A 27,066-nucleotide genomic window follows, 5' to 3' on the forward strand; every position below is an offset into this window, starting at 1 on the left:
CGGCCCCGGCATGTCGCGGAAGAAGGCGGCGAGGAGCAAGGGCGGCGGCGCCGCGCCCTCCTCCGCGCTGCCCCCCGCCGCCGCCGCCGCCGCCGCGCAGGGGCCCGGCCGCGCCGCCGCCGCCGCCGCCGCCGCCGCGCCCGCCCTGCCCCGCAACGGCCCCGCGCTGAGCAGCAGCGGCGAGTTCTACGACCTGGCCTTCAAGGTGCGTCCGGGGGCTCGGGCCGGCTCGGCCCGGCACGGCTCGGCTCGGCACGGCGGAGCCGCTGGCCGCGGCCGCTTCCCCCCGCGGCGGAATCCCGCGTGGGTGTGGGTCGGCCGGGCGCCGAGGCCGCGCCTCCGGGATGCGGCTCGTTCCCTCGGGAGCGAGGACCCTGCCGCGCCTCCGGGATGCGGCTTCCTGGGTGGGGACGGGGACTCGCCCTGGCGGGTTTCCCTGGGGAAGGAAAGATCTTTAACCCCCGCCCGGCCCCTTTGCAGGTGATGCTGGTGGGCGACTCGGGGGTCGGCAAGACGTGCCTCCTGGTGCGGTTTAAAGACGGCGCTTTCCTGGCCGGCAGCTTCATTTCCACGGTCGGAATCGACTTCAGGGTAAGCGTCTGCTAACGGCTTCGTTAAACGCGGCTGCTCGCCGCCGCTCCAGCGTCCGGCCGCCCCGCGAGGGGCCTCCGGGGTGCCGGGCGGCGGGATTTGACAGGCTCCTGACGGTTATTGCACAGAGGAATAACAAAATGTTTCTCCAACCGCTTAAAAACCATCATCGTCCTGTTCCGCGTGTCAGCAGCGGCCAGAGCCGCCCCGGGGCTGAGCCTTGGGGCCTCGTGCAGCTCGCGGGCGGGCTGCAGCGGCGTCTCGGCGTCGCCCCTCGCCGCTGCGCTGGGGAGGCGATGCGGGTTCGGCCCCGCTCCCGCGGCTGCACGGTGCCGGCAGCACCAGGTGCTGCTCTGCATCGTCTTCGCAGAGGGCAAAGTCCAGGCCTCTGCCGGGCGGTTTTGCGGATACTTGCCGATTTCCCGGGTAACTGCAGGTGTCTGTTTACCTTCTCCCTTTCCATCTGGTGCAGCATCCCTCGCTCGTGACAAATGAAACTTTGTGGGGGAATAAGTTTTTAGGGACTGAACATCGGACTGGTTAAAATATTTCCACTAGTAGTTTTAATTCTTTTCAGTCTTAAAAAAAAAAAAAAAGACATAAAATCTCTGTGAAACATCTTGCAAGCAAAACTTTGCAGTGTTGTGATACTGGTGCGTGGCGCCAGACTGTAGTGATGTGCAAAACCCGGCTGTCAACAAAAGCAGAATCCTTTTCTCATCTGAGATGTGAAATGAAAACACAAAATGTGGGGAAAAGTTCTGACAAACTGAGAAGATGGAACAGAGGGACTTCCGTGTGCTTAGGAAATGGAGAACGCTGTCTCCTGCCTCTCAGAGCTGCTTTGCTTCTGCTCATAGATCCTGTCATTTGAGGGCTGTGGAGACTGTGTGTTTCAGGATGAGAGTTGCTGGGTTTTTTTTAAAAAACAAAACAAAACAAAACAAACCCCCAAACCTAGCAGCATCGTGCTATCTGTTGTCCAGGACTCGTTGCCCCAGCGAGATGTGCAAACCCAGCTCCCTTTCTGCAGCGAGGGGAAGGCTGGGTGCCGCTGCTGCAGCGCGGGCGCCCGCGGCACCGGCGTTTTGAGCCGCGAAGGGGTGAGATGAGGGCGGCTCGCTGGCCCCTCTCGAGAGAAGAGGGAGATCTTGCATTAGGGGAGACGCGTGCGAGCCCTCGAGCAGGCGGGGGGAGGCAGCGCCCAGAAACGATAGTGTTCGGCAGCTTTTGCAGTTTGAGCGGACCCGGCGCTGCGACAGCTGGAGGAACCGGGCTCGTGTCTCAATGCTTGTGCACCCCTGGCTCAGGGGACCTGCAGCAGCGATCGGGTACTGCTGTTTCCGTGGGAGCAGCCCCAGGAGCTGGGGTCCTGCGGTTGTCCCTGAGCCGTTGCTAAACGAGCAACGGCACTGGAGGGTGTCCAGGTGCTTTACATTTCTGCTTTTATCTAAGGGAAGCCATCCCTGGGAGCCAGGCAGCTGCTCCAAGCCTCTGGGCTCCCTGGATTTGCAGCAGAAGGCCCAGCTGCGGGCAGGGCAGATAGCAGCACGTTTGCCTTTTGCTCCCTTTTCCTGGGGGCACGTTTGTGATGAGACTTCTCTGAGCTGAAAGAATAGCTGTGCCCTGGCTGGCGGCGCGGGGCGAGCCGGGAGCCCCGCTGCTCGGTGCGCCCGGCGCTCGGCCGCCTTCTCGGCGCAGCCTCGGGTGAGCGCTGCCCGGGGCTGCGCGTTCCCCGCCGCGAGAGCAAGCTCGCGGAGAATAACATCCTGCTGATGCCTGTGCTGTTTAATTTTATTTTTAAGGAGTAGTACTCCAAACCGAGGAGACTCTGAGGTAATAAAAATGGTATTTCACTCCTGTAAGAGCTGAAGAGGGGACAGTTTTAGTGTCTCTGGAGCCTGAATCTTTGAAGGTTTTCTCTATTTCATGGCAAGAAGGTAAAAAAACCATTGGATGTTGTAGAATTTACCGTGTTGGTAGCTGCAGTTGAGTTGAAGCGATAGCCGGGCGGGAGGAGCGGAGTCGCTGGAGGTGTCTTCCTGTCCCCTTAGGTGCCCGGGGCTGGTGCTGAGCCCGCTTCCGAAGGGTGCTGAGCCGTGCGCGGCTGCCCCGGCCCGCGGCGCTGGAAGGGGCTGCCCGGGGGACCCGCCCCGGCACGGGGCAGCACCTGGGCCTCGCCGCCCCGAGCTGCGAGATGCCTTCGAGGCAGCAGACGGCGGCAACCTGCTAGCCGAGGGGGGGAGCAGGAGGCGGGCGGGGGAGACAGCTCACGCTCTTCGTTTTTCTGGAGCTGGAAACCCGGTTAAGATCCGGAGCGCAATCCCGCCGTCTGGGCAGAGCATCCTTTGCTACGTAGGAGTGTTTTACAGCAGGGCCGGGAACCCGGGGGAGATACGCAGGGTGGAGAGGCGGGGAAAAGCGGGGCGGTGGGAGGCTGCCGCCGTTCGGCGGGTGGTGTCTCTGCCGCGGAGCCTCCCGAACGGCGCAGGCGGCCCCGGTGGAAGGGGCTGCGGCGCTGCCGCGTGCACCCTGGGCTTGCGGCGTGAGAAAAGGGGGAACGGGGCTGCTGTTGGGTTCCCCTGTGGAAATGCCGTCGGAGAGACCCGCTGGCAGGCTTCGGAGGGGCGAGGGAGCTCTGGGCGGAGAGGGAGAGGCCGTCGCGCCGAGGCCCCGCTCGCTCCTCGGAGCTCGTGCTGCCGGAGCAGCGGCCTTCGGCGCGGCGGGCTGCGGTCGCGGGCCCGAGGATTAGGGACCCGCTGTGCCTCGCTGGCGGCTCCCAAACCATCTGCCACCCCGAAGGCGCCGGAAGGCAGCTCCGGCGCCCGGCGCGTGCCGCGGCCTCCTGCGGGGAGGCTCAGCCCTCGGGCGCGTTCGGGTCGCCGTGCGGGGGGAGAAGCAGCGCGAGAAATCTGGCTCCCGTGTTAAAGGGGATGAGGGACCTGGAAACGGCGGGTGACTCGTTGCGCCCCGAAGGGGCGGTTGGAAAGCTGCGGTCGGGGTCCGTCTGCGAGCGACCGCCGTTGCCTCCCGCGGCTCCGTCCCGCCGCGGTGCAGCGGCTTCGGCTCCGTCTCCCGACTCGTTTCAGAGCTCGCGAGAGCCTTTCCCCAAGCGCAGGTGAAGGTTTTGAGTGTTGCTGCGCCTCTGATCCAGAACAGAGGCGAAAATTCAACCTCGTCAGCTTCCCGGAGTCCTTAATCCCCGGCGTGAGCATGGTGCGTTGAAATTCGTCCTGGAGGAAGCGTGCGCTTTCCTTCACACGCCTTCTGATTTATTCTTTTTCCCCCCAGGACTCTTCTCAGTAGTATCTCAGACCTTTTTCTTGGAGGATTTCTGAGATCAGTGTCTCTTAAGTTGCTTGTCGGCTGGTGTACGAGCAATAACTTTGTAGTACAGTGGCTGGTGAAAGAGATGAGGGAATGCTCAGAGCTTTTCAGAAAGAAAAAAAAAAAAGCTTTTCCTGCGCATAGATTTTTGGTACAGAGCGCTCATACGGGTTACAGCCGGCTGAGTTACAGGGCTTGGTAAAGTTGCTAAATCGGAGCCATAATTTTGCACAAAGCTACTGACACGGTGTTTCAGCTGTTCTTAATGAAAAGCATTTTATTACTGACTGCAGTGATTGATACCAAGGGCAGTCTTAAAATCCTGTGACTTATTGATTAGAGTGCTGAAACTACTGCTACTGAGAAGCAATCCAATTAGGGTTAATTTAGTTCTGTAACGGAGCTGCTGTAGTACGTATGTTTGAAATGGGCAGATTACACAGCAAAGGAGATCATACGCGTGCCCTGAAACTTAGTATTATTGTCTTTGTGAAGCAGTAATAATCTTCTTTGCACGTGGAAATCCTTTCTGGATCGTACGTCTCCGTTTCCGCTAATCCTGTTGGCAGGAGCCGCGTCGCTGGGCCCCTCCGCCGCCGGCGCCGCGGCCGAAACGCCGAGCGGACGACGCCGGAGCGACGGACGGGCGCTGCGGGAGCGCGTTCTGTTCTTAACTTCCGCATCTCCAATAATAAAACTGTCACTTTGCAGCTCCTAGTTTTTTTTTTTTTCCTATAATCCCAGGGTTTGGGATGGGGTGGATTTTCTGACCGAAGCGACCTAGCCCGTTGGCGACGGCGTGCAGGGCGATGCTAATTAATCGGCCCGAGCCCGTTGCAAGAGGCGCCGAGCTGCGGCGGGGCTGGATGCCTCGGGGTCCCGGCGGGCTTGGGGGTCAACGGCTGATTTTTCCAGGGTGTCAAACCATTAGGTACGCGCCGAGCTGCGGCTAATGGGTTATGTGTGCCCGAGCAAATCTAAATTAATAGAAATCCATTTAAAATTAATGTGGCATTACGATGCCTAATGGCCTCTCAGGACTCTTCCCCCCCCCCCTTTTTTTTTCTTTTTCCCCCCCCTCCTTCTATCATTTTATGTTACAGAGAACCTCTCGTGTTTTGTTGTTTGTTTGCAATAGACTCTCACACAAAAAAATGATATTATTCTAAATAAATCTGGAAAATGAAACGGCATGATATTAGGGGAATAAAGATGTTTCTGTTATGGAGAAAATGCATCAAAATGGTACCTGTGTACTTCTCAGGTTGGAAGCACGTAGCCCTTCAGCCTTTTTTGAACGGATTTTTACTGCGGGAGCATTTTTAGCTCCTCGGGAAATATCAGTGCTCTGCCCTGGCGAAGCGCCAGCGCTCTCGTGCGGCTCTGTGCTGCCGCGGGATGCCGAGCTGAGGGTTTTGGGTACCGGTGCAGAATGCCGGGAGGCAGCCGCCCCGGCGGCGCGCTCGCCCGACCGTCAGGCCGGCGCCGAGGGACGCTGCAGCCTCGGCTTTCTCAGCCGGACACTTCCGAAGCTCCAAGGAGAAAGGTCCCTCGGAGAAGGGGTTTATAAACCAGGGGCGCTAAGCAGGGGCCCCGCGGCCGCGACGAGCTCTGCTCCGGCCTCGGCTGTGCCGCGGTCGGTGTCCGCGCTGGAGCGGTTGCAGAGCGCTGTAAATAAAAGCTGTCGTTTGTGACCTGTGCTTTAAGGACTCTTGATTACATGCAGCCGCTGCGCCTCTCTGGAGCTGGTATCAGTAGCAGGTAATAAGATTTTTGCCTAGGAAATTTGTTGCAGCTCGATTTACTTTTTTAGTTTTTGTAAATGTGTTGCACCTTCTGCCAGCAAAGCGCCCGACGCGGGGTGGCCACGAGCCGAGGTCTGGTTCCATCTCAGCTGGCATCGAGCACTAGCGGGGCGAATTTGTGATGGATCAATCTGTTCCGGCCGGAAGAAAGAAACGGAAGGAAATTAATTCCAGCGTGCCTTTCCATGCAAAATCCGGGGCGGTTGCTGCAAGCTCAGATCAGGTCGATTTAGGTTGATCGCGGCACCGCCTGCGCTGCCGAGCCCAACGCTGGCTTTCCCCGTGCGGTGCCAGGGCCGGCCACGGGGCTCGGGCAGCGTCGAGGCTGCGCGGGGAAACGCGCCTTTAGCCTGTCCACGCGCTTCATGCGTTGACTCCCAGGACGGCAGCTTTCCTGCAGCCACTGCTGGCCCTTGTTTGCCTGCTCCCGGGATGGGCTCCCTCCTGCTCGCGGCTGCTGGTATTTTATTCATGTTCCTTTGGCTCTTGCACGTGAAAAAATAACGCACCTCCTCCGTGCGCGCCGGACCTGCGGCCCGCCGGCCCGCTGCAAGCACGAGCGTGCCGCTGGTAATCCCGGCGGACAGCGGGCTCCATCCGTGCCGCAGGGAAGGCAAGAAGAAATAAGATTAACGTCCTCAAAGCAGAGAGGCTCTTGAGTCGCTCCCGGAGCGAGAGGCCGGGCCGGCCTCGGGGACGCCGAGCCCCGTCCCGGAGCGCGGGACCTCGTGGGTCCGGCTGGCGGGAGCGCGAGCACGGGGCGCCGGGGCCGCTCCCCCCCCGGGCTGGAGCGGAGCGCGGCCGATTTGCACGCGGGGCGTCTGAAGCAAATCTGCTCATTTCCATGCATGGAGAACACAAGCCGCCTTGCTCCCGAGGCCCCTTGGCGTCTGACCAGAATGGCTTAATTTTGAAATCCGTTAACTGTTTTTTTTTTTTTCCAGGCGAGTTGCGCAGCGGCGCGGGCGCGCGCGTGGCGGTCGAGCCCTCCCCTTGCAGAGGCGCTGGCGGTTCGGGGAAGCCTCGGGCGCATCGCGCAGCGCCGTCTCTCGCGGAGCCCATGGCATCCCGCAGATCCGTCGCGGGTGCCTGCGGCTAGATCCGCGCGGTCGCCAGCTTTGCAGCGCCTGCTTGTCCCTTCCCACCCGAAAAAAGCTCCAGGCTTTGCCTCTTCGGTGGCTTCTGTTTTATTCAGCTTGCCGAACGCCCCGGGGTCGGGGACGGGGGCGTCGCGGGAGGGAGGGAGCGAGCGGGGAGGCAGGAGCCGAGGGCTCGGGGCTTGCAGCAGCGACCGCGGTGGCCTCCCTCCCCGCTGGGCGAGGAGCAGCGGGGCCCGGCGCGTTCCTCTCTTACTGGCAATAACACGTCGAACCGGGCCGTGCGGAACCGGCGTTTTGCCCGGGCGCGGAGGGGAGGCGGCTCGGACGAGGGGCGCGGGGTAGGAAGCGCGGAGGTGCCCCCGCGTCCCGGCACCGCTGGGCGCGAGCGCGGCAAACGGGGCGGGCGGCGGCGAGCCTGGCCCGGCGCTCGTTGGGCCGGGGCCCGGAGCAGCGAGCGCACGCGCGAGAAAAAGCATCCCACGCGCGCGCGTCCGAACCGTGTTCGTAGACCGAGAGCGCTGGCGGCGCGTTGCGGGTCTGAGCGGTTGTCCACTCGTCCTTGGCTGGCGCGGGGGGGGGGGATACTCGTTGCTATGGTAATCGGGAATTTAAGGATCAAGTGCTTGTTTACCTGCAGCGGCTTTGCCGTTAGGAAGGTGAATATTGCGCGAGCGCCGTCGCCGAGTGGGCGGCGGGGAGGACGCGGGTCCCGCGCGGCCGCGGCGCTCCGGGCGCCGTGCAGCGCTCCGGCGTGCTGGGCGCCGCGGGAGAGGGGTCCGGAGGGCGCTGCGAGCCCTCTCCGGACGACCGGTATGACTCAGGCAGCTCTGCCGGTCTGATGGGGACACGGAGTGTTTTTAATCCTAGCTGAGCACCAGGTCGTTACCTTGAGGGGTTGCAAAACCTCTCAAAACCAGCAGCGAACATTTCGGGTTTATGCGTGTCTGGGAAAAAGTTCTTTCACCGGTTGTAACTAAGATCTGCTGGGAGCTGGTGCTGCTCCGGCTCCGGAGGTGGCCCCGGGAGCCCCGACCTGCAGGAGTCCCCGGCCAAGGAGGAGCCGATGGGCCTCGCTCCCCTTCCTCCAGCCTGCGTTCCCGGCCGGGGCAGCGGCTCCGCGCTGCCCGAGGGACCCGCACGCGGGAACGTGGCTCCGCTCTGATCTCAGGTGCACAAGCCTCTTCGAGCAGGATCAGAGGGAAACGGTGTCGCGTGGCTCCCTGCGGAGAGGGGCCCGGGCCGAAGCTTGGAAAACCTCGGGATTCGCCCCAGAAGCGAGGCTGGATTTTCAGGCGTTCGGCTGGGCGGTAAAAAAACGTCTTTCCCCAGCAGCCCTCCGGGCGCTGCGGCGAGCCCGGCCCCCGCGGCCCGGCGCGTCGGCGTGCCGGGTGGCTCGGAGGGTGCCGAGCCGCGGCGCTCCTGGCCCCGGCGACGCGTTTGGGAAAGGGAGGCTTCTGCTTTTCCAGCCTTGCTTACGCCGACGTCTCTATGGAAACCGCTCAGCTACTTTCCCCTCTCGCTAACGGGCTCTCTAATGGTTTCTCGAAGCGAAAAGCTTGTATAACATGCACCATTTTATGGCATTGAAGTTGTTATTAGCGCAGCTCCGCCAAGCCGCCTTGCTTTTAAACATATCCGTGTTGTGTAATTCCCTGCTGGAGGCGCGTGCAGGGGAAGAGGAAAGAAAAGGGGAATTAGGTGGCGAGCGCCCTGGCGCTGCGCCTGCGCTCCGGCCTCGGCCCTCCGCTCGCCCTTGCCCTGACCCCCCAAACCACCCCTTAGCACCGCTTTTCCTCCCCGGAGCGGAGCCCGAGGCGCTGCTGGAGGCCTCCAGGCCCCCTTCGGGAGAGCGCGGCCGGGGCTGGCGGCGCACCGTGCGCGGGCGCGCCTGCCCCGGGTTCCCGGCGGGCTCCTCCGACCGGCTGGACAGCGGCAGATCCCCCCGCCGGCGCCCGCCTGCCTTGCTGCTTCCCCCGAGCCGACGACTAAGCAAAGCTCAAGCGAACGGTGAAGACTAATTGCTCTCTGGCTAGATTAATAATTAAGCAAAGCCGCGTTGCGAGGGAGCGTGAGGAGAAGACCGCAGCTCCGCGGGAGCTCCCTGCAGAGGAGGTTTCCAGGCGAGCGTCTGTTTCGGCAGGAGCCCGCGCGGCTCCGAGCGGCGGCCGTCTCCGCGGGGACGCCGCGGCACGGGGCTCAGCCTTTGCCTTGCACCTCGCAAACGCGCCGGCCCGCCGCGGCCGGGTCTCGGAGGCGCCTCGAGCCGTCGCGCCGCCGGCAAGGGTTTGCCCAGCCGCGCGGGAGTCAGCGGTCCCCGAAGGGCGGCCGGGGGAGGGCGTCACGCGTTTCCGACGAGCGGGCTTTGCGTGCTGCTGAGAGCCGGGTGCCGCGGAGCAGCACGGACCTCGCCGCGCGGCCGCCGCCGGGCTGCGACGTGCCCGCGCGCTTCGCTGCGGGGTTTTGCTCAGGCAGAGCTTCCTCAACCCCATTAACATGCCGCGTGTATAAACGGGCACGAATTAACGTGAGAAGCGCTTGACAGCGCCTAAAATAACTTTGTTCCCGAGCAAGCGTTACTGCACGGCGCGTGTTTTTCCCTGCTGATCGACGCGCACGTGGGGTCGGGCCGCTCCCGAGAGCGCGGCCGGCTCGCGGTGCCCGGTGCCCGGGGCGAGGGTCCCCGCGCCAGCGGTAAAGCTCCCGGGGGGACCCCGGCTCCTGGGCCGTTAGCTGGCGTTTGCATCCCCCGAGGGCCGATCCTGGTGGGACAGAAAATCGAGGCAGCTGCCTGTGGGGTTTGGTTCAGTTTTATTTGCAAGACGGTTTCCAAGTGCCTCCTCCTCGGAGCCCGGCGGAGAGTACAGCGGGAAGTTTTCCTAATTACGCTCCTTCTCCTGAGATCTGTGTCTCAGCATCCTCTCGTGTGTCATCGGTGGGAGGAAGCTGGCTTGAGCAAACGTCAAAGTAATTAGATGTTTTCCTGCTGACTTGCACGCCCTTAGAAACCCTTGCGCTGCTCCTGCGCGAGCTCGTGGCCGCCAGCCGGACCCGGGCGCAGCCCCGGCGCCGCGCTCCCGGGGCGAGGAAAGCTGCGGCTTCCCGGGACCCGGCCGGTCTGGGTCTGGGTTGACTGGTCTGCGATCGTTCCGGCCTCGTGCCTCGGAAGCAGCGCACGTGCGGCGCTTTCTCGGCGCGCTGCCGTGCCGAGGGCGCGTTGCGGGCGGGCGCGTGCCGGAGCAGCGGCGGGACGCGTGCGCTGCGCGGCTCCGCGGCGGCCCTGCCGTTAGGACTTAATTGCTATTTTCTGGAACTTTTCATCTGACTTTTCCTAGGGAACGTCTGTACTTAAGGCAGCAGCTTTTCAGCAGCGAGGTGAGCTTGCACGGTGGTTTTGAAGTTGACTTTTTTTAGAGGAGGAGCGGGCGAGGGGCGAGACCAAATCCCGGAGGGGTGCAACGCGGCGCGGGGGCAGCGTTTGTTTCGCTAAATGCTTCCTCTGAAGGATTCAGCTTGGCCATGAGCCAGCAATGTGCCCTTGTGGCCAGGAAGGCCGGTGGTCTCTTGGGCTGCATTGGGAAGAGTGACCAAGAGCCAGCAGGTCGAGGGAGGTGATCCTGCCCCTCTGCTCAGCCCTGGGGAGGCCTCGTCTCGAGTACTGGGTCCAGTTCTGGGCTCCCCAGTACAAGGGAGACGTGGAGCTACTGGGGAGAGTCCAGCGTAGGGCTACGAGGATGATCCGAGGGCTGGAGCACCGGCCCTAGGAGGAACGGCTGCGAGAGCTGGGCCTCTTCAGCCTGGGGAAGGGAAGACCGAGGGGGGATCTGATCAGTGTGTACAAGCACCTGAAGGGAGGGTGGCAAGGGGATGGGGACAAACTCTTCTCAGTTGTCCTGTGTGACAGGACAAGAGGCAATGGGCAGAAACTGAAGCACGGGAAGTTCTGCCTGAGCGTGAGGGGGAATTTCTTCACTGTGAGAGTGACAGAGCACTGGCACAGGCTGCCCAGAGAGGTTGTGGAGTCTCCTTCTCTGGAGATCTCCAAGGCCCGCCTGGATGCAACCCTGTCTACCATGCTCTAGGTGACCCTGCTGAGCGGGATGGTTGGACTAGATGATCTCCAGGGTCCCTTCCAACCTTACTGATTCTGTGACACATGCTCCCACGAAGCAGAAAACTCGGCTTTCTAGAGCTGTCGGGCGTTTCATCTGGAGGTGAAGGATGTGTGTGTTTGTGCGGGTTTGTAATAAAAAGCTACAGATTAATTTGTCACATCTTTGGGGAATTGTTTTTAGGGATGAGAACTGCTATTTAACAAGGCTGCTTGCAAAGTCGTCTCCAGAAGGTACTCTGTTACTGCCAGGTGCTGCTAGGATGTTTGCTGCTGGATATTCAGACCTGTTTTTTTTTTTTCTTTGTTAATTGGATCGCAAAACGATCTCTGAGGCTTTGGGCAAGTTTCCCTCCATTTAGGTGCCAGCCCTCCGAGACGAGCCAGCCTGGCTTCCACCGGGCCGGGCCTCAGGCTGCCGTTGCAAATGCGGCTGCTGGCCTGCACCGTGCTCAGCGCGGAGGTCTTGGTGGCCAGAGCTCGAGAGCCTGTTTCAGTGGCATCTTCATCCAGGCCCAGTGAATTCACTAGGTTAAAGGAAGTTATGTTTTTGTAACGGAGATTTTACTGAGGTCAGGCGAGGCTCTTTGCAAAAGGCTGGCTTTGTAGCTCAGAAACCGCTTTGAAATATTGTTCGGGCTGGCGTAGGCTAAATGGAAAATGATTGGACCAAGTAAAACGCCATGAAAAATTAATCCTTCCCGATTGCTTCCCATGCCCGAGGGCTGCTCAGGCGGGCGCGGGACGAGCGGGAGGATGTGGCCCGAGGAGCTGGCGCGCGGCGCGAGCTCGGGGCGGCGGAGCGGCGTGCAGCGCCTTGCGCACGGGGCCGCCCCGTGGTTTGCACGGGGTAAATCCAGCGATCTGCCGAGGCCGAACCGCAAGCGCTGAAGATGCGGGTGCAAAGCCCGGGGCGACGCTGCGGGCAGCACGGCTCGGCCGCCCCGGGAGTCGGCGTAATGGGAGCGTTAAATAAAGCAGAACACCTTGACGGGGACTGGCTTCTTTAGCATAAAAATTGATGCAAGGTTTTATTTCCCCCCAGGGGTAGAGTAAACAAGTCTCTGTACGACATTAATTGATGAGCTATTTTTCTTTCTTGCGGCATTGACAGGCACTCTGTACACGGTAGATGAAAAATGGCATCGCAGTAAATGCTCTGTAAAGATCCCTGTTCTGCTTTGCTGCGCAGTATGTCCTTGATGAAGAAAACGAAAAAAAATACGTTGAGCACCAAGTTACTTATTCTCCGTATTGGCACGGATCTGCGTGAGCCATCTCTGCCCCCTTTGTCGCTTCAGAAGCGAGCACGGATATTTTTAAAAATATCTGCTCTATTACAAAGTAGAAAAAAAAAGATCGAGCGGGTGAGTAATGCAGCCCGGGGCTTGGCGGCGGAGCGGCCGAGGTTCGCCTGCAGCTTGCGGGTCTGTCTGCTGCCGCGGGTGGGTTTTTTTTGTTTTTTTTTTTTTGTTTTTTTTTTTTTTTTTACTCTCTATCTAGGGAATGGAAGGATCTGCCAAAGCGCAGCGGCTTTTCCCCGGCGGGAAAGGCAGCGCTGCCCCGGGGCCGCCTCGGGCGAGGAGGCAGCTGTGCTGCTGGGGAGGAGGCGTTGAATTTCCCCTAAAATATCTAATATTTCCTGCTTTATCGTTCTGTTAAAAAACTGAGCTGGCAGCTGGCAAAACCACCCTCCCGGGCTGGAAGAGAGCAGTGCTCCCGCCGCGGTGGAGGGCGGTAGGAATTGCAAAGGGAAGCTGGCCCGCTGGTTGGCTTAATTCCGATTAAATGATTAGTTTCCATGTGAGCTGATTAGTTTCAGCGCTCGCTAGATCACCTGAGCGGCCTCGTCCTGTCCTGCGCCTCGTGCGAGGGCGCCGATTCGGCGTAAGCCGTAGCTACGGCGAGACGCGCCGCTGAGCTGGAGCGCGGCTCCTGCCCGGAGAAGCAAGGACGGGCGGGAGCCGCGGGGCGCCGGCGGCACCGGCGCCGCCTTCGCCGGCCGGCGGCTCGGCCCGATGCGCCGACCGCCCCGGCGACGTGACGGCGCGGCGTAACGACGTTTGCTCCGCGGATGCGCCGTCAGCCCCGAGCCTGCGGCAGAGCCGTTAGTGCCGCTAATTAGCTCCGCGAGTGCCCCAGCCGTCTTTGGTCGTTTTTGATGTATATTCTCTAATGCAATGTTTTTTTTTTTCTTTTTTTTCTCCTCCTCCTCCTCCCACAGGAGCTGCAGCAGCCGCTCGCGTTCCCGAAACGGCACCGGAGCGGGAATACCCGCCTGCCGGAGCGGCGCGGCCGGCGCCGCGGTGCTGAGCTCCGGGCGCTCCGGCTGCAGACGGCGCCTCCGGGGCCGGAGGCTCCGCGGCGGCCGCGGGAGCAGCAGCAGCGCGCGGAGCCGCTGTCTGGCAGCTCCCACGCTCCGCTCCCCCTCGCCTCCGCCTTCTCTTCTGCCTTCTTGCGCCTGTGCACGTTGCGTCCGCGTGCGGCGTGGCGCTGCGCGGCAGGACCACAGCCGCGCGAGCCGCCGGCGTCCCTGCAGCGCGACGGGGAGCATATGTCTGTCGGGGGGAGACGCTTCCCCGGTGGCGACGGCGAGCGTGCCGGGAGGTTATAATTTTAGCTGGCGTTCTTCAGATGCGTCACGGAGCCAGATCTCGTTTCTTTCCCGTGTTGAAGCCTTGAATGGTTTCGGCAAACAGCTTTTGGTTTGTCAGTTTAATTGTGAGCTGAGTTAATCCATGCATCTGATTTAATTTTAAAGGCTTTAATTAGGGAGCTAACGTGCAGAAAGCTGCGGAGAGGTCGGGAGCCCCGAGCCCGCGGCGTCCCTGCGGTTGCAGGCGGCGCTTTGCGTTGCAGCCGTCGCCGCGGCCGCGTTCGCCCCGTTGCTAACGCGGGGCTCTGCCGAGCGGCCGGCGTTAAATTAGCCACCGGGAAGCCAGTGGCAAGTGAAACCTCTGCGAACAGCGCTGGAAAGCAGAGCGGGGAGCGGAGCGGGGAGCCCGCGGCAGCCGCGGTCGCTGGAGCGAGGCCGCACCGTGCCGCGCGCCGGGGCAGAGCGCTGCCCTCCGCCGAGGACCCTCTGCGCCGGGTGATTTAATTTTCCCCGCGTTGGCAAGGTTCCGACTTTATTTATCTCGCATCCCAAGGATTATTTAACTCGGGAAGCTTCTCATTCCTCCGACAAAGGCACGCGGGGCTTTCTGTTGTAACTCCTGCTAAAAAAGAAAAAAAAGAAAAAAGAATTAATCAGATTTTCAAAGCCCCAGTAAAAACAACATGTAAAAACTGCTTTTATAAAACCGCAGAGCCTGATGCTGGGGTTAAGTCCGTGGACAGCGTGTGTTGCCTGCCGCTGTGTAGCAGGTGGCGCGGCGTGAATATTACCTCTGCTGTATTAAACCGGGCAAGATTAAGAACAAATCAGAAGCAGTATAACACGTTTCCTCGCCGCGTTTCGGGACCCGCGGTGCAAGCACAGCGTGTTGCATATTGCAGCACGTCGAAACATGACTTTTTTTTGTCTTTGCTTATTAGGAGTTAATTAAGAAAAGCCAGCTGTGTCGTTTAAGGGCTGCGAGCGTGGAATTGAACCGCAGGTCCCTGGAAAAATAAACAGAGAAAGGAAGCTGGGGAAAAGCTCGGGGCGCTGAGCCGCGGCCGGGGGCAGCCCGCGCCGCCCCCCTCCCGACGAGCGCTCGTCCCTCCGCGAAATCGCCGTTGGCTGCCCGCACAGATCTCTCTCCACCGCGCAGCGAGGTTTCGGCTAGGAAATATTCGGAGGGAACGGGCTGCCCCGGGTGGCTTGTCCGCAGCTGCGGCTGGTCCGTTACGGAACCTCCTTCCTCGTTTCTGTTTCTTTGCCGGGACCGAGCCGCCTTAAAGCGGAGCGGAAGGGCCCGCGCGAGAGCTGCTGCCCGTGCCGTCGCAGCCGGGAAGGGCTTTTCGCTCGTGTCTGGCTCCGCGGAGGGTGCCGCGGCCGGCTTCGGTCCGCGGGTTTGGGCGCAGCGCCCGCGCTGCGTCCTCTCTCCGCGTTTCGGTGTTTCAGCACCTCTCCGGCGTGCGGCGGCAAACGCGCGCCGGCGCCTACCGCGTCGTGCCGGGGTCGCTCGCGCCGAGCGTCCGCGGCTCGCGTCTCTCCTGCTGCCGTTAAGGGATTTTTGAGGGAAGCGACAAGACCGGAGGGGCTTAGCGTGCCTCTGTCCTTTCCCGGGGCCGGAGAGCGGCGAAGCCCGGCCGCTTCCCTGCCGCGGGGCCGCGCCGGCGCGGGCGGCTCGCTGCCGCCTGCCCGCGAGGGGCTCTGCCGCGCCGCTCGGGCAGCAGGTCCTCGCGAGAGGCGGCCGGGATCCGTCCCCGTCCCCGTCCCCGCGGTGGCCTCGAGCCGGGGCCGCGTCCCCGTTTGCTGCGCTTCTTCCGGGAGCAGCCGCGGATGCTGCACGACGGCGTCGTCGGCGCCCGGGAGGCGCCGAGATCCTCCGGGCCGCTGCAGAAAAGTTTCCTGCTGGGTTTTGAAACGCTCGACCGACCCGGCGAGCGATCCGAGCCGCGTCTGGGCGCGAGCCGGGGAAAGCGAGCCGGTTTCTGGAGGGCAGTTTGTGCCGCCCGAGGCGGGGAGCAGCTTCGCTTTGGCACGGGGCCTTTCCAGGGAGTCTCAGCTCGGGTCTGGAAGCACTTCAGAGGCTTCTAAATAATAATAATAATTAAAAAAAAATGTTCTGCAATGCTAAAACTCTGCAATGCCTGCGTAGGAGAGGTACGTAGCCTCTGGGTCCGCCCCGGCCGGCCTGGCGGGAAGAGGGGTTGTGTTGAAGTCGCTCACTGCACGCGGAGTAGTCGGCTGCGTCCTTGGAAGGCCGTTAAGGTGCCCCGCTCCTCGGCTCCCGGGCGGTTTGTCCTTGCTGCGCCGTCTTTAAGAGTCCTCTTGCAGGGACGCGGGGTGGAAAAGTGCCCGCGGTTCTCCTGCGGAGGAGGAGGAGGAGGAGGAAGGGCGCCGGGAGCGGGAGCTCCGCGGGAGACCCCGCGGGCGCTCGGCTCGGCCTGGGGGGCGTCTGCGAAGCCCCGGGGTGAAAGCCCAGGCGAGGGGACGCGCGGGGGGTCCCGGCCACCGCGCTCTGCCCTCATCGCTGTTCCTCTTCTCCCTTGCAGAACAAAGTCCTGACGGTGGACGGAGTGAAGGTGAAGCTGCAGGTGGGTGAGCGGGCCGGAGCCGCCGCGCGCCGCGCTCTCCCTGCCGGCAGCCCGCGCTCCTCCTCCGGCCCCCGGAGATCTGGCTGTTTCTCCGACCTCTCCGCCAGAAGCTAAATAATGACATTAGCGCTGTTCTTCCCCCAGTGGGAGCGTGTCACTCTGGAAACATATCGCTGCATTAAAAACTGATGAATTAAATTAGTGGGTCCCCACGCATCCATCTGGAGGATGGATTTTCCGGTTAAGGACGCCTCGTAAGCCCTTCGTCACGTGCCGCCGCCCCTGCGGTCAGACGTGCCGGGGACCCAGGAGGTGCCTCCCAAACATCGATTGCACGTGTCGCTTTTTCTGTTGTGGTCGCTGCCAGTGCCCTCCGCTGCTGCAGCGAGTCCCGTGCAGGTAGAGCGGACCCTGGATCGCTGCTAGAAGCGAAATGCCCAGGGTGCTTTCTCGGGATACTGGGCGCTCTTTGGTTTTGTGTCTGTTTTCTAACAGCTGTGGGCTGGTTCGGTTGTGTCTCACCTCTCTCCTCCGCTTGTGCCTTCCAGATCTGGGACACGGCTGGGCAGGAGCGTTTCCGCAGCGTCACGCACGCGTACTACCGCGACGCCCACGGTGAGGATGGTGGCCGCGAGCGGCAGCCCTGCCTTCGGCGGCCGGCGCCCAGCAAACGCCGCGGGATTTCCCCGGCTGCTTCCCCCTCGTTGCAGCGGTGCGGTCTCAGCGCCGCGGCGGGCGCTCGCTGGTTCGAGCCCTGCCTGCAGCCCGTCCCGTCCCGTCCCGGGGAGCTGCGGGCCTGGCTGATCGCAGGGCCCTGAGCGCTGCCCCTCCGCGGAGGGGAGGCGTCGGCCACGTCGCCCCGAGCTGCCATCCCAGGTCGCGTAAATCGGTAACAACCAGAGAATTCCCCGTAGGAAGCAGCCACAAAACGCTGAGGAGTTTCTGCACGCGGAGGTGCAAATACCGCAGAGCTAAGAAATTGCTCGTAATGGATTTAAGGCAAATTTATTTGTATTTTGCAGCAGGGATTTTGAAAATGCTTTAACCTCCCGTCCTTGAGCGTAACCTGTATCCAGGAGCGCTAAAGGCTCAGTAGATGCGTAAAGCCCGCGATAGCCCCAGCGCGCCCGGCCGTGCTCCCGCCCCGCTCGGCGCCTCGAGCGCGTGACGAGTGTCCGGCGTTAACGAACCTCCCCTCTCCCCGCAGCCTTGTTACTGCTCTACGACGTCACCAACAAGGCTTCGTTTGACAACATCCAGGTACGTGCGGTGCCTCCCGCCTCCCCTCCCTGCGCCCGCGGTTTTCACGCCGTGCTGGGTGTTTCCTGGGCTGCCGTAGTGGATTTTCCCAGTGAGGTTTCACGGGAGCCGCCGCGGGGCTCCCGCAGGGGAGATCCGTCCAGTCTGTGCCGTTGGAGCTGTGTCACCTCCACGCCGTCCCCAGCACCACGTGGCGGAGCGTCCCGCTGCGTGGCCGGGGACCAGGACAGCCCAGGAGGGCGCTGGGGGCTGCAACCGGCTCCAGCTTGGCTTTGCCCTGCGGCTTGTGGCTTTTGCAGCGGCCGCGTCCCTCGGGCGCTCGCGGCCCTGCAGAGGGGCCAAGCGAGGCCGGCGGCCGGGGTCCGGGCTGTTGCTTTGGGATCAGAGTAACCTCAGCAGCTGGCAGAGCTCCCGGTGGCACCGTCCTCCCCCGTCGCGCACCACGATCCTGACCCGGCACCGACGAGCCTTCCTCCCCTCCCTCCCCTCCCTCCCTCCCTCCCGCCGCCTCCGGCGCCACGTCCGTCTGCCCTCGGGCCGCATCCGGGCTCAGCAGCCGGACAGATGGCTCCGGGGAGCGATTACCCTAAACCTAAACTGCAACGGGGTGTAATTGCAAGCAGAGCCTGCGCCCGAAGCACAGGAGACACTTTTGGGGTAATCCCGAATCCGCTAGCGCAGGAGCTGACGGAGAGGGCGCGGGGCAGAGCCCCAGCACCGTGCTGCTGGCAAATTCAGCAGAGGAGCGCGAGCGAGGGGCGGCCGCCGGGGCGCAGGGCGGGGAGAAGGGCCTTGGTTCGGGCCGATGTCCCCCGGCCCACCGCCGTGCCGGGGCGGGGAGCAGGACGCCGGCGGGACGGGGGTCCGCGCTTGCTGCCCGACGAAGGAGCGCGGGTGAGAGCAGGCGCAGCAGGAGGGAGGCAGCCGGCGGTGAGCGTGGGGAGCCCCTGGCCGCCCCGGGCCGGCTGAGCCGACGTGTCACGAGACCCAGCGAGGCGGGGAGCAATTAGCCCTGAATAAATAGGATGTAATTGCTAATGTTCTGGACACGGAGAACGTAGCGTACATCTCCCGCGAGCCGCCGCGCTCCTGCGCGGTGCTGCAGCGCGGGAGGGCTGGGAAGGGCCGCGGTGGCCTCCCGAGCCGGGCGCAGGGCGACGGCACCGGCTCGGCTGCCTCCTGGCACGATCCTGCGACGGTTTTTACCCCGGCAGCTCCCTTCCGTCGGACGCCCCGGGGCCGTGTCCGCTCCTAGCGCCCGCGGAGCCCCCGCCAAGGACGGGCGCGTCCCCGCTCCCCGCTGCGGTGCGGCGAGTGTCGGCGCCGGGGATGCTCCCAGCGCAGACGCGTGGGACCGAGCATCAGCTGGCAGCAGCGTTTTCTGCCTGGGCAGAGCCTAACGAGCCGGGCGGCGCGAGGGGAGGCGTCCGCTGCCGAGCGCGGCGGAGCGAGCCGCGGTCGTTAGGCAGGCTCCGGGTTTGTGCTGAGCTTGTGATCCTTCAGCGAGGTGGAAAATCGCTCGGCGATCTCGCTCTGCTGCGTAACTCGGCCCCATCTTCAGCGCGAGCCCCGCGTGCGCTGCGGGGAGGGGGGGGACGCGGCTGCTGGACGGGATGTTTCCAAAGAGCTCCCTAGCTTGGGTGGGCACGGGGAGCGGTGGCAGGGCCCCGGAGAGAGGCTGAGCAACTCTTACTTCTCTGCCGCGGGGGTTAGTTAAGGAGGGTCCGGAGCGAGGACCCTGCCCGGGGGGCAGGACGCGGCGCTTCGCGAGCGCTGCCCGGCTGGGAGGCGGCGAGCGGCCCCGCTCCGGTCCCGCGGCGAGGAGGCGCTTGGCGTTTCCTGGGGTAAGGTGACAAAACGAGCCGCGTCTGCAAACGCCGGCCGTCCCCGAAGCGCAGCAGCTCGTTGGCTGCAGGACTTGGGCTCTCGTTGGCCTGCTGCACCATCAGCCCTTCGGGGTTTCTGGTGGGCCGAGCAGCGCCGCGGCCGCTCTCTGCGCCCCGCCGGGCTCTGTCGGGAGGCGGAGGGGTTTCAAGTAGAAGTGGAGCGAGTGCATTTCAGAAGAAGCGGTAGCGAGGGGCGCAGAGCTAATAACGTCGTGGCGCCGGGGAGGATGGCGCGGGCTGGCGGGGACCGCCAGCTGCGGCGCGGCCTGGGGAGCGCGTTCTCCAGCTGCAGGGAAATTAAAGCCCTCGCTTGCGGGGTGGGGATTTGGGCGCTTTTTTGTCCTGTTGCTAGGACGTGAGACGGGCGCAGGCAAAGAGCAGCAGCGCGGAGCGGGCGGAGGGCGGAATTTGGGTTAAGCCCCGCAGGCGCCTGCGGTGGGGCTGAGCGCGCAGCAGGGCTGAGGCTGCCGCTCGGGAGGGACGCGCGCGCCTGCTGGGGCCGGGTGCTGGCTCTGCGCCGAAGAGCAGGTCCCTCGGGGCTCGGGGGCGCCCGCTCGGCCTCGGCGCTGCAGCCTGCAGGGGCTCTTCGCGCACGGGTGCCTCTGGGACTGCAGCTCCTCTCCCCAGGATGCTGCTGACTTGCGGGTGATTTGTGGGACCTGGCTGCTCCCTCCCTGCAGCTCCTGCCACGCACAGCTGAATCTCTGAGCCGGGTCTGCTGTTCCACATCCAGCTCCGAGCTATTTCCTCCCCTTGTCCAAGCGAAATGAGTGCGGGGCCCGCCGTGTTGCTTGGTTGTGGTGGTTATTTCCGTGGAAGCAGCCCCAGGAGCCAGCCCCCCCAGTTCCCTCCTATCATCTTCGCACCGGAGCTGTTGCTAACGCGCTGTGCGGTCTCTCGGGTTGTTTCCCTCCTAGGCTTGGCTGACAGAGATTCATGAATATGCGCAGCAAGACGTGGTCCTCATGTTACTGGGAAACAAGGTGAGCCAGGCCGTGGCGGGAGCTGACGGCCTTGCTGCAGCCTCCTCTTCCTCCCACGGGAGCGGGGGGAGCAGCGGCCGCGCTGCAGAAGTGCGTTACGGGTTTGCACTGGGGAGAAACCCGTCCCTTGGGGGGGTCTGGCGTGCAGAGCCCCGGCCGTCCCGGGGAAAGCGCCTCGTTGCCTTGTGGCTGCGTTAGGGCCGGTGGCCCGGGCTTGCCCAGCCGCGCTGCGCCCCCGGGAGCGGGGAGCTCCGCAGATGCCGGCCTGCGCCCCTCCTGCCGAGGGGCCTTCCGGGGGCTCCGTGGGGGACGTGATTCCTGGTCAGCCGTGGATCATAGGCAAGAAGATGCAGAAACCAGTTGTCTGTCCCTCTCGCTCTCAGGTTTGAACTTCCAGACTAGGGAGAGCCACTTTCCTACGTCCGCTTCTGTTTGCCAAAACCCACCCAGCTCACAGCTTCTCTCCCCCAGCTCGGAGCCCCGGACGTGGTGGTGGTGGGTGCCACCAGGCCACGTTGCCTGGGCTCCCTGAGCCTCCCCCAGCCTTGCGTAGCTGGGGGCCGCGTGCTGGCAGACGCGGGCCCTGGCCGGGCAGCGTCGCTGGGTTCGCGTGCTGGAGCTGACCGAGCCCTGCAGGCTGCCTTGCTTTTCCCCTGCTGCCCGAATAGCCTTGCTTTGCGCACGAGAGCTGAGCGGCAAGAGCGTTACAAAACCCCTCCTAGGAATACCGAATTTGAATCAGCATTCGAAATGGAAGGAACCTCTCTCGTGTTCATCCGGATCTCACAGCCTGCAAAGCCCGACTTAGCCTCCTGGTTTTTCCTTGCAGGAGTAGCTGCAGCGCTGCTGTATTTTTCCCGCTTGCTAATGCAGGAAAGCGAGCATTTTCTTCTGCCTCCCCCCTATCTGCAAAGACGAAGCTCATAGGGAGCCACAAGTCCGTCTGAGTGCACGTGCAGCAGATTCGCCTGCCTGCTCACGTGTTTGAGCACCTCCAGAAAACCCAGCACGTGTGAGCCGGCCCAGGACCGGCACCCAGGAGGTGGCACCCCACAGCCTCCCCCTGCTTTTGCGGCTTGCACCGTAGCTGTGAAAAGCTGTAGAGGCCGTGGCAGAAAGGCAGGACGAGAGAACCGAGGCCGTTGCCCTGCGGAGACTGGAATTTCAGCCAGTGAGCCCGAAGCCTGGTATGGGCATGAGTTAGCAGAGCTTTGCCAGGTGCTTCCCCTCAACCCCAGACTTGCCCCATTGCGAATGAACAGACCAAGGCAACAGAACAGGTTGTTCAAAGCGGGTTCCTAGGGCTCCCTTTGATCAATGGACCGTGGAGCCTTTGCAGGACAATACCTGGAACGGGAAAGCAGCCACAGCCCTCCTGTGGCTTCCTGTCTCCAGCCATCCAAGATGCTCTTCCGGACATGCGGATAGGAGAAAAGATTCCCGTTAAACCTAATTTAATGTTTGTTCTTAGAAGGGAACATGGAGGCAAGGGAGGGTGTGAGGACAGGCAGATCTCCTAATGCTGACTTTACAGATAATCTGAAATTGTTCTTTGTTGTTGCTCTTGGTAGGTGGACTCAGCCCAGGATAGAGTGGTGAAAAGGGAAGATGGAGAAAAATTAGCCAAGGTATGTGAGGTGTCTGATTGCCCCGTTAGTCATTTGTTACATGCTCTTACGTGGGATGAACAGTACTCCAGCTAAATGGTTAGCTGGAGACCAGTCTAACCCAAAATACATCTGGGCGCATTTCACTTTTATTTGTCTCACTCTCATCTCCCTTCTTGTCTGCTGGTCTTCCTTTAAACTTCTACTACTGTTCTGCACTTTTCTGTCTGCTGAAATTATCTTTGAAGCCCTGTAGAATAAACATGTTAGCTGTGAACCCTGGCAACCTCTCTGCGTTTTTTCCTACCACCACAGCAAGAGTTCTTCTCTCGCAAACCATCTTCTGAAAGCCGAGCTGCAGGCCTCCGAGTCAGCTGGGTGTGCTTGGGGTCTGCGCAGGGCCGGGAGCTCGTGTGCTTGTGGACAGACTGGCGTTTCTGATGCCGTGTTTGTCTTACCCTGCAGGAGTACGGAGTGCCCTTTATGGAGACCAGCGCAAAAAGTGGCTTAAACGTGGAGTTAGCGTTCACAGCCATTGCAAAGTGAGTGAACTGTCCTGCCGTGCCGAGCACCTTTCCCGTCTGTTCCCCGCAGTCGCTGCCGGGCAGATTATCCAGTGCACAGGCTCTTCCACAGGCAGGCAAACCCTCTGCTCAGCCACCCCCCCCCCCCGCAGCGGCCTGCGTTACCGCCCTGGGAGGACCCAAGGATGAGACAGTGTCCTTGGTGAGCCCTCCGCATCTTTGTTCAAACCGATTAGTGCTGTAAAGGGCAAGTTCTGAGGAACAAGTTAAAAATCACTGAAGGTGAAGGCTAGCATTATCATGCACCTTTTTATTCTTTGGGCTCTCGCCTGAAGCTCCTGTGCTGGAAAAGTACTTAACCTTGTCACATGAACTATAAAATGGCTCATCCATAGATATTTAAGCAAACCACCTGGACCAAATCAGAGTTAGCTGAGAGCTGGTCCAGACAGTTTAGAAGTAGGTGGTGCTGGTGGCTTCTCACCAGGTGGTTTGCTCCTCATATTGTTACTCCCGCTGTCAGGCAGAAAAGTAACCTGTTTCCCCTTCCTGCAGAGAACTGAAGCACAGGTCCATGAAGCTGCCCAATGAACCGAAATTCAAGCTCCATGACTACGTGAAGAAGGAAGTCAGAGGCTCAGGCTGCTGCAGATCCTAATGTGCTTGGTGCATTTGTACAGAGACTCATGCCAAGTGTTCATGTGCCGCGCTCTCTCTTCGTGGACAGTGTGTGCATGTCTGTCTGTTGTGTCTGTATCTGCATAAAAGGTGAGCTGAGACATGTGGAATGAAAGCAGTAGCAAAAAAAGCTGTTTCTAGCCAGCCCTGATGCTGGCTGTGCTGCAGCCACGTTGCAAGCACTGCTATCCGAGCCCCCGCAGCGTTCATCGCGCACTGCGAGCGCTCCGGGTTCCCCCAGGGAAACAGGCCTTTCCCACAGCAGTTGCTGCAAGCCAGTCCGCTTTGGATTGCTTGTAGTTGCTCTCCTGATACAGGTTTGCTGCAGAGGCTGCGAAGGAGAGTTGTGGAGGCTCAGGCCTCTCCGTACGTCAGAACTCCTTCCAGGGCCGTGAGCAGTCACTAGGCCTATCCGTTTCTCCACCAGTTCGATGTTCAGCAAGGAACATTGTGAAAGTTCTTTAATGTTAATACAGCGCTGTGAAAAGTTAAGTATTGTGTGACCAAGGGGAATGCCTTCTCCCCACTAAACAGCTGGTAAGAAAATATCCTGAATTGTTTTCTTCTCCCATATACCTGAAATTCACCTCTTCAGAATTCTTGGCCTGGGCACATAGGAAAGTTTTGTTTTCAAGGCAACCATATTTTTAGTTACTTATTTATGTATGTCAGTCCTTCCCGTGTTGTAACATACCTTCTCTGATGAAGATTTCTCCTTTCTGTGCAGAGCTTAGATGTCTGTCTGAGTAAGCTCCTGCAAACATCTGTTGTACAGAGAGTTCCTGTTTATCTGTTTGATAAAGGCATTGGTTCTCCATTACTGCAGTTTCTAGTACTTTAATTGAGATGAAATCTAATGTGTTGCAGCTTATTCTAAATACTTGGTGTAAGTGTGATAGCATTTTTAGACTGCAACTATGCTTCGTGATCGTCATGGTTCTCTTGGGATAGCTCTTTCTTTTAGCTGAAGAAAGCTGAAGAGAATGCTCTAGGCATTGATTGTACAGGTTTAAAAATCTTCTACCAGCACTCTGCAGTGGAATCCTCACCCCTTATTTCTGGGCTAGTCATTTGGCACTTTCAACTGCTCTTCTAAGTATAAATCTGAATTTGGATGAAATGTTTGGCCATTGGCAATTTTCTCAAGCTGCAGGTGTTTGCAATTCCACCTGAATGACATCCACATGCATGACACCCATTCTACTGAGCATCCCTGCACTGCCTTAAATGGACCACTATGTAATAAATCAACCATTCACCCTTTCCAGTGCCAGCAAAGCACTGGCTTTGTCAGCAGTTAATTCAGACCTACATCCCCTTGCTTTGCCTGGGGTGTTTGCCTGAGCTATAACCCTGCATTCTTTAACTGCAGAGAAGTCCCTCTGCAGCTCCTGAGTGCTTGAGACACATGGGATTCAGGCAGACGGAGGAGTACTTAAGAGTTGCACTTTTCCAGTTAGCTGCATTAAAATGAGCAGTGCACAAAGAACTGGTACTTGCAGCTGCTCTTTCAGGCAAGACCAGCATAGTAACAGTATGAGAAAGGATCCTAAAATAAACTACTTTTCTTAAATAGCTTTTACAAGGAAGCAAGTCCTAATATTTTTTATTTAAAAGAAGTGTGGATGAAGCTGTAAGCAGCAGTTCTTCCCAAAGTTTAGGGGATTATTGGTTGAAAGACTGTACCTGCAGGCATTATTCAGTGAATAGTTTACAGCAGATTCCTGCTGCATGTGCTAGCATAGCAGGACTGTACAGGTGTTTATTAGACAGAGCCTGCTCCCTGCTGGCAGCACCAAGTATATACTTTGGGGGACAGAGCAGTCAGGCCTCCAAGTTTCACATTAACAAGGCCTCACTCGCTCTTTTCCCCCAACAATCACTGAAGGCTGCAGCACATTCAGCAGTCAGGCAGGTGGCCCTCGTGGCATTAGCAGAGAGATCACATTTGGATGCTAAGAGCTGCTCTGTCTCCTGCAGATCCTAGGGGACAGTCAGCATCTGCATAGCATCCCTCTCCCAATGAAGACATACAGTGAAATAGCAAAACTCTCTTCAGATTCATCTGTACTAAGAAGTGGTCATACTTGCTTTACATTAGGCTTACAATTTTTCTCTTAAAAATTGTTTGCACCTTGCAACACAGAGAAAGATCTGCAAGATAATTGAGCACTACCAAGAAGTGAACAGTAATCTGGGTAAAACTCACTGTTTCATGCTGCTTTGGTAAGCTTTGCTGTGTTCCTGTAGCTATTTAATTAGCATCTCTTACATGAAGCTGCTTATCCTACAGCCACCTCCATTCTTTCTGGACTGTGTAATGTAAGCTTGCTGTCTACAGTTTGAAAAACACCATGATGAGTGGATTTTCTGTAAGCTCTGGCCTTAAAAAGTACCAGTATTTTGATATCACAGCTTACACACCTGTACAAGGGCCAGCCCAGCAGAGATTTACAACAGAAGAGTCAGGCAGTTCAAATACCATAGATCTGTCTGCCTTCAGCACCTAATTTTCCTGAGAATCAACCTAGCAGTGTAACAGTAACTCTTCTCCTGAGGTGCCAGGCACTGCATGGCCACACTACCCTGAAGGCTACAGGTAGTCTACTGGAAGGGAAAAGGAACCAGCAGTATACTTCTAATACTCGAGTTATTGCCTTTCCTCTTTCTAGCAGGGCAGAAGCCTTGCATCTTGCCATCTTGAAGAAAAAGCTGACAACTTTCACCTTCCTTCTATAGTGTGAGAGCAAAACCAATTAAGTAGTATATTTAAATAGGAAAGATTTAAATGCCACCCTTTGAAGGGCTTTAAATATGCCTGTTGGGAGCAGAAACATCCCCACTGTATTTGTGGTATTTCCCAATGACACACCTGAGACTCAATATCCATCACTACCCACAACTAGTTCCCTGTATGCCACTTGTCTCGTAAGGCCTGCATACTAACCTTGCCTTTAAACCCCCTCTTCAGACGGTTTTTGGCATCTTTTTTACAGGGGCCTTTACTGCCACCAAGTGATGAAGAATTGCTAGTACATTCAAACAAGCCTAAAGGCTCAGCATTACAAGCACTTCTAGTTTTTGCTGGCTCTTGTTTACAGCTTTTGTTTCATTCCTGTTAATAAATTTTTTTAAAATAAACTTTGTGGCTACAGTGAAATTTGATTATCTCACATGCACAGCTGAACTACTGAATCAAACAGTTCCGCTCATTCTTGAACTTCTCTAGACCAAATTCTTCCATTACCAATATGGGTTCAGCTGTTCCAATGCAAGCAGTCAGAATTAAGTGAACATAGACTACAGTTAAACTGTAGTGAACATTTTGAAGTGTTGCGGTTCTCTAAAATGAAGTAGAAATAGTAGAAACAGTCTGCAGGTACCCAAATTGAAGGCTTAGAAGTAGCCTGAGATTTTATATGCCATTTACATGTATCTCATGGGATTTATCAAGAACAAAAATAAAGCTCAGCAAAACAAGTTTTCAATAAACTTTATTAAAACTTAAGCTGCAAAATTAACCTTATACAGAAACCCAATTGGAAACATAGCGGCAAACAGCTGGGAAATAACAGTATCTAAGCAGCTTGTTATAGTCCCAAAACTGCTAATTAGTACCAAGGACTCCCAGATATAGATTAGAAAGTATCCACACAACAGTCTAGTACTAGTGTCCACATGCACTGTGAGAACTGCTCCCTATGAATTCTTTCACTTACCACATTTTTGCATCCACTATCGGCCAGTCCTTTTGCTTTAAGCTACTTTCTCATTGATCACAATTGCTTTTGACTCCTTGTACTTTGGGTAGTTTCGCAGCTGCTTTTGTGTTTAGAAAACTGCCCTGAGCCACAAACTGCAGAAGATCAAAACGAGCAGTTCAGTGCTTGATACAGCGAGCCTAGCAGAGCTCTCTTTTTGCCTAGTGCATTTTTAAGGTGCACGCAGTGCTGCATCACTTGTTTTGTCCTACACTTCGCTTAGAAAAACAACTATTTTGATGCCACGAA

At 59.2% G+C, this 27,066-nt stretch overlaps 1 protein-coding gene across 1 annotated transcript; it reads left to right on the forward strand.

Moving 5' to 3' along the window:
• The first annotated feature begins 5 nt into the window (after positions 1 to 5).
• Positions 6 to 26,191, forward strand: RAB26 (RAB26, member RAS oncogene family). Its single transcript, XM_062587948.1, has 9 exons — positions 6 to 205; positions 481 to 591; positions 16,077 to 16,118; positions 16,667 to 16,733; positions 17,326 to 17,378; positions 20,182 to 20,247; positions 21,819 to 21,875; positions 22,320 to 22,396; positions 22,934 to 26,191. The coding sequence occupies exons 1-9, from the start codon at positions 11 to 13 to the stop codon at positions 23,034 to 23,036; spliced, it is 771 nt and encodes a 256-aa protein (XP_062443932.1). The 5' UTR covers positions 6 to 10; the 3' UTR covers positions 23,037 to 26,191.
• The last annotated feature ends 875 nt before the right edge of the window (positions 26,192 to 27,066 follow it).

Source organism: Rhea pennata, chromosome 15, assembly GCF_028389875.1.
Source record: "Rhea pennata isolate bPtePen1 chromosome 15, bPtePen1.pri, whole genome shotgun sequence".
Lineage (NCBI taxonomy): Eukaryota > Metazoa > Chordata > Aves > Rheiformes > Rheidae > Rhea > Rhea pennata.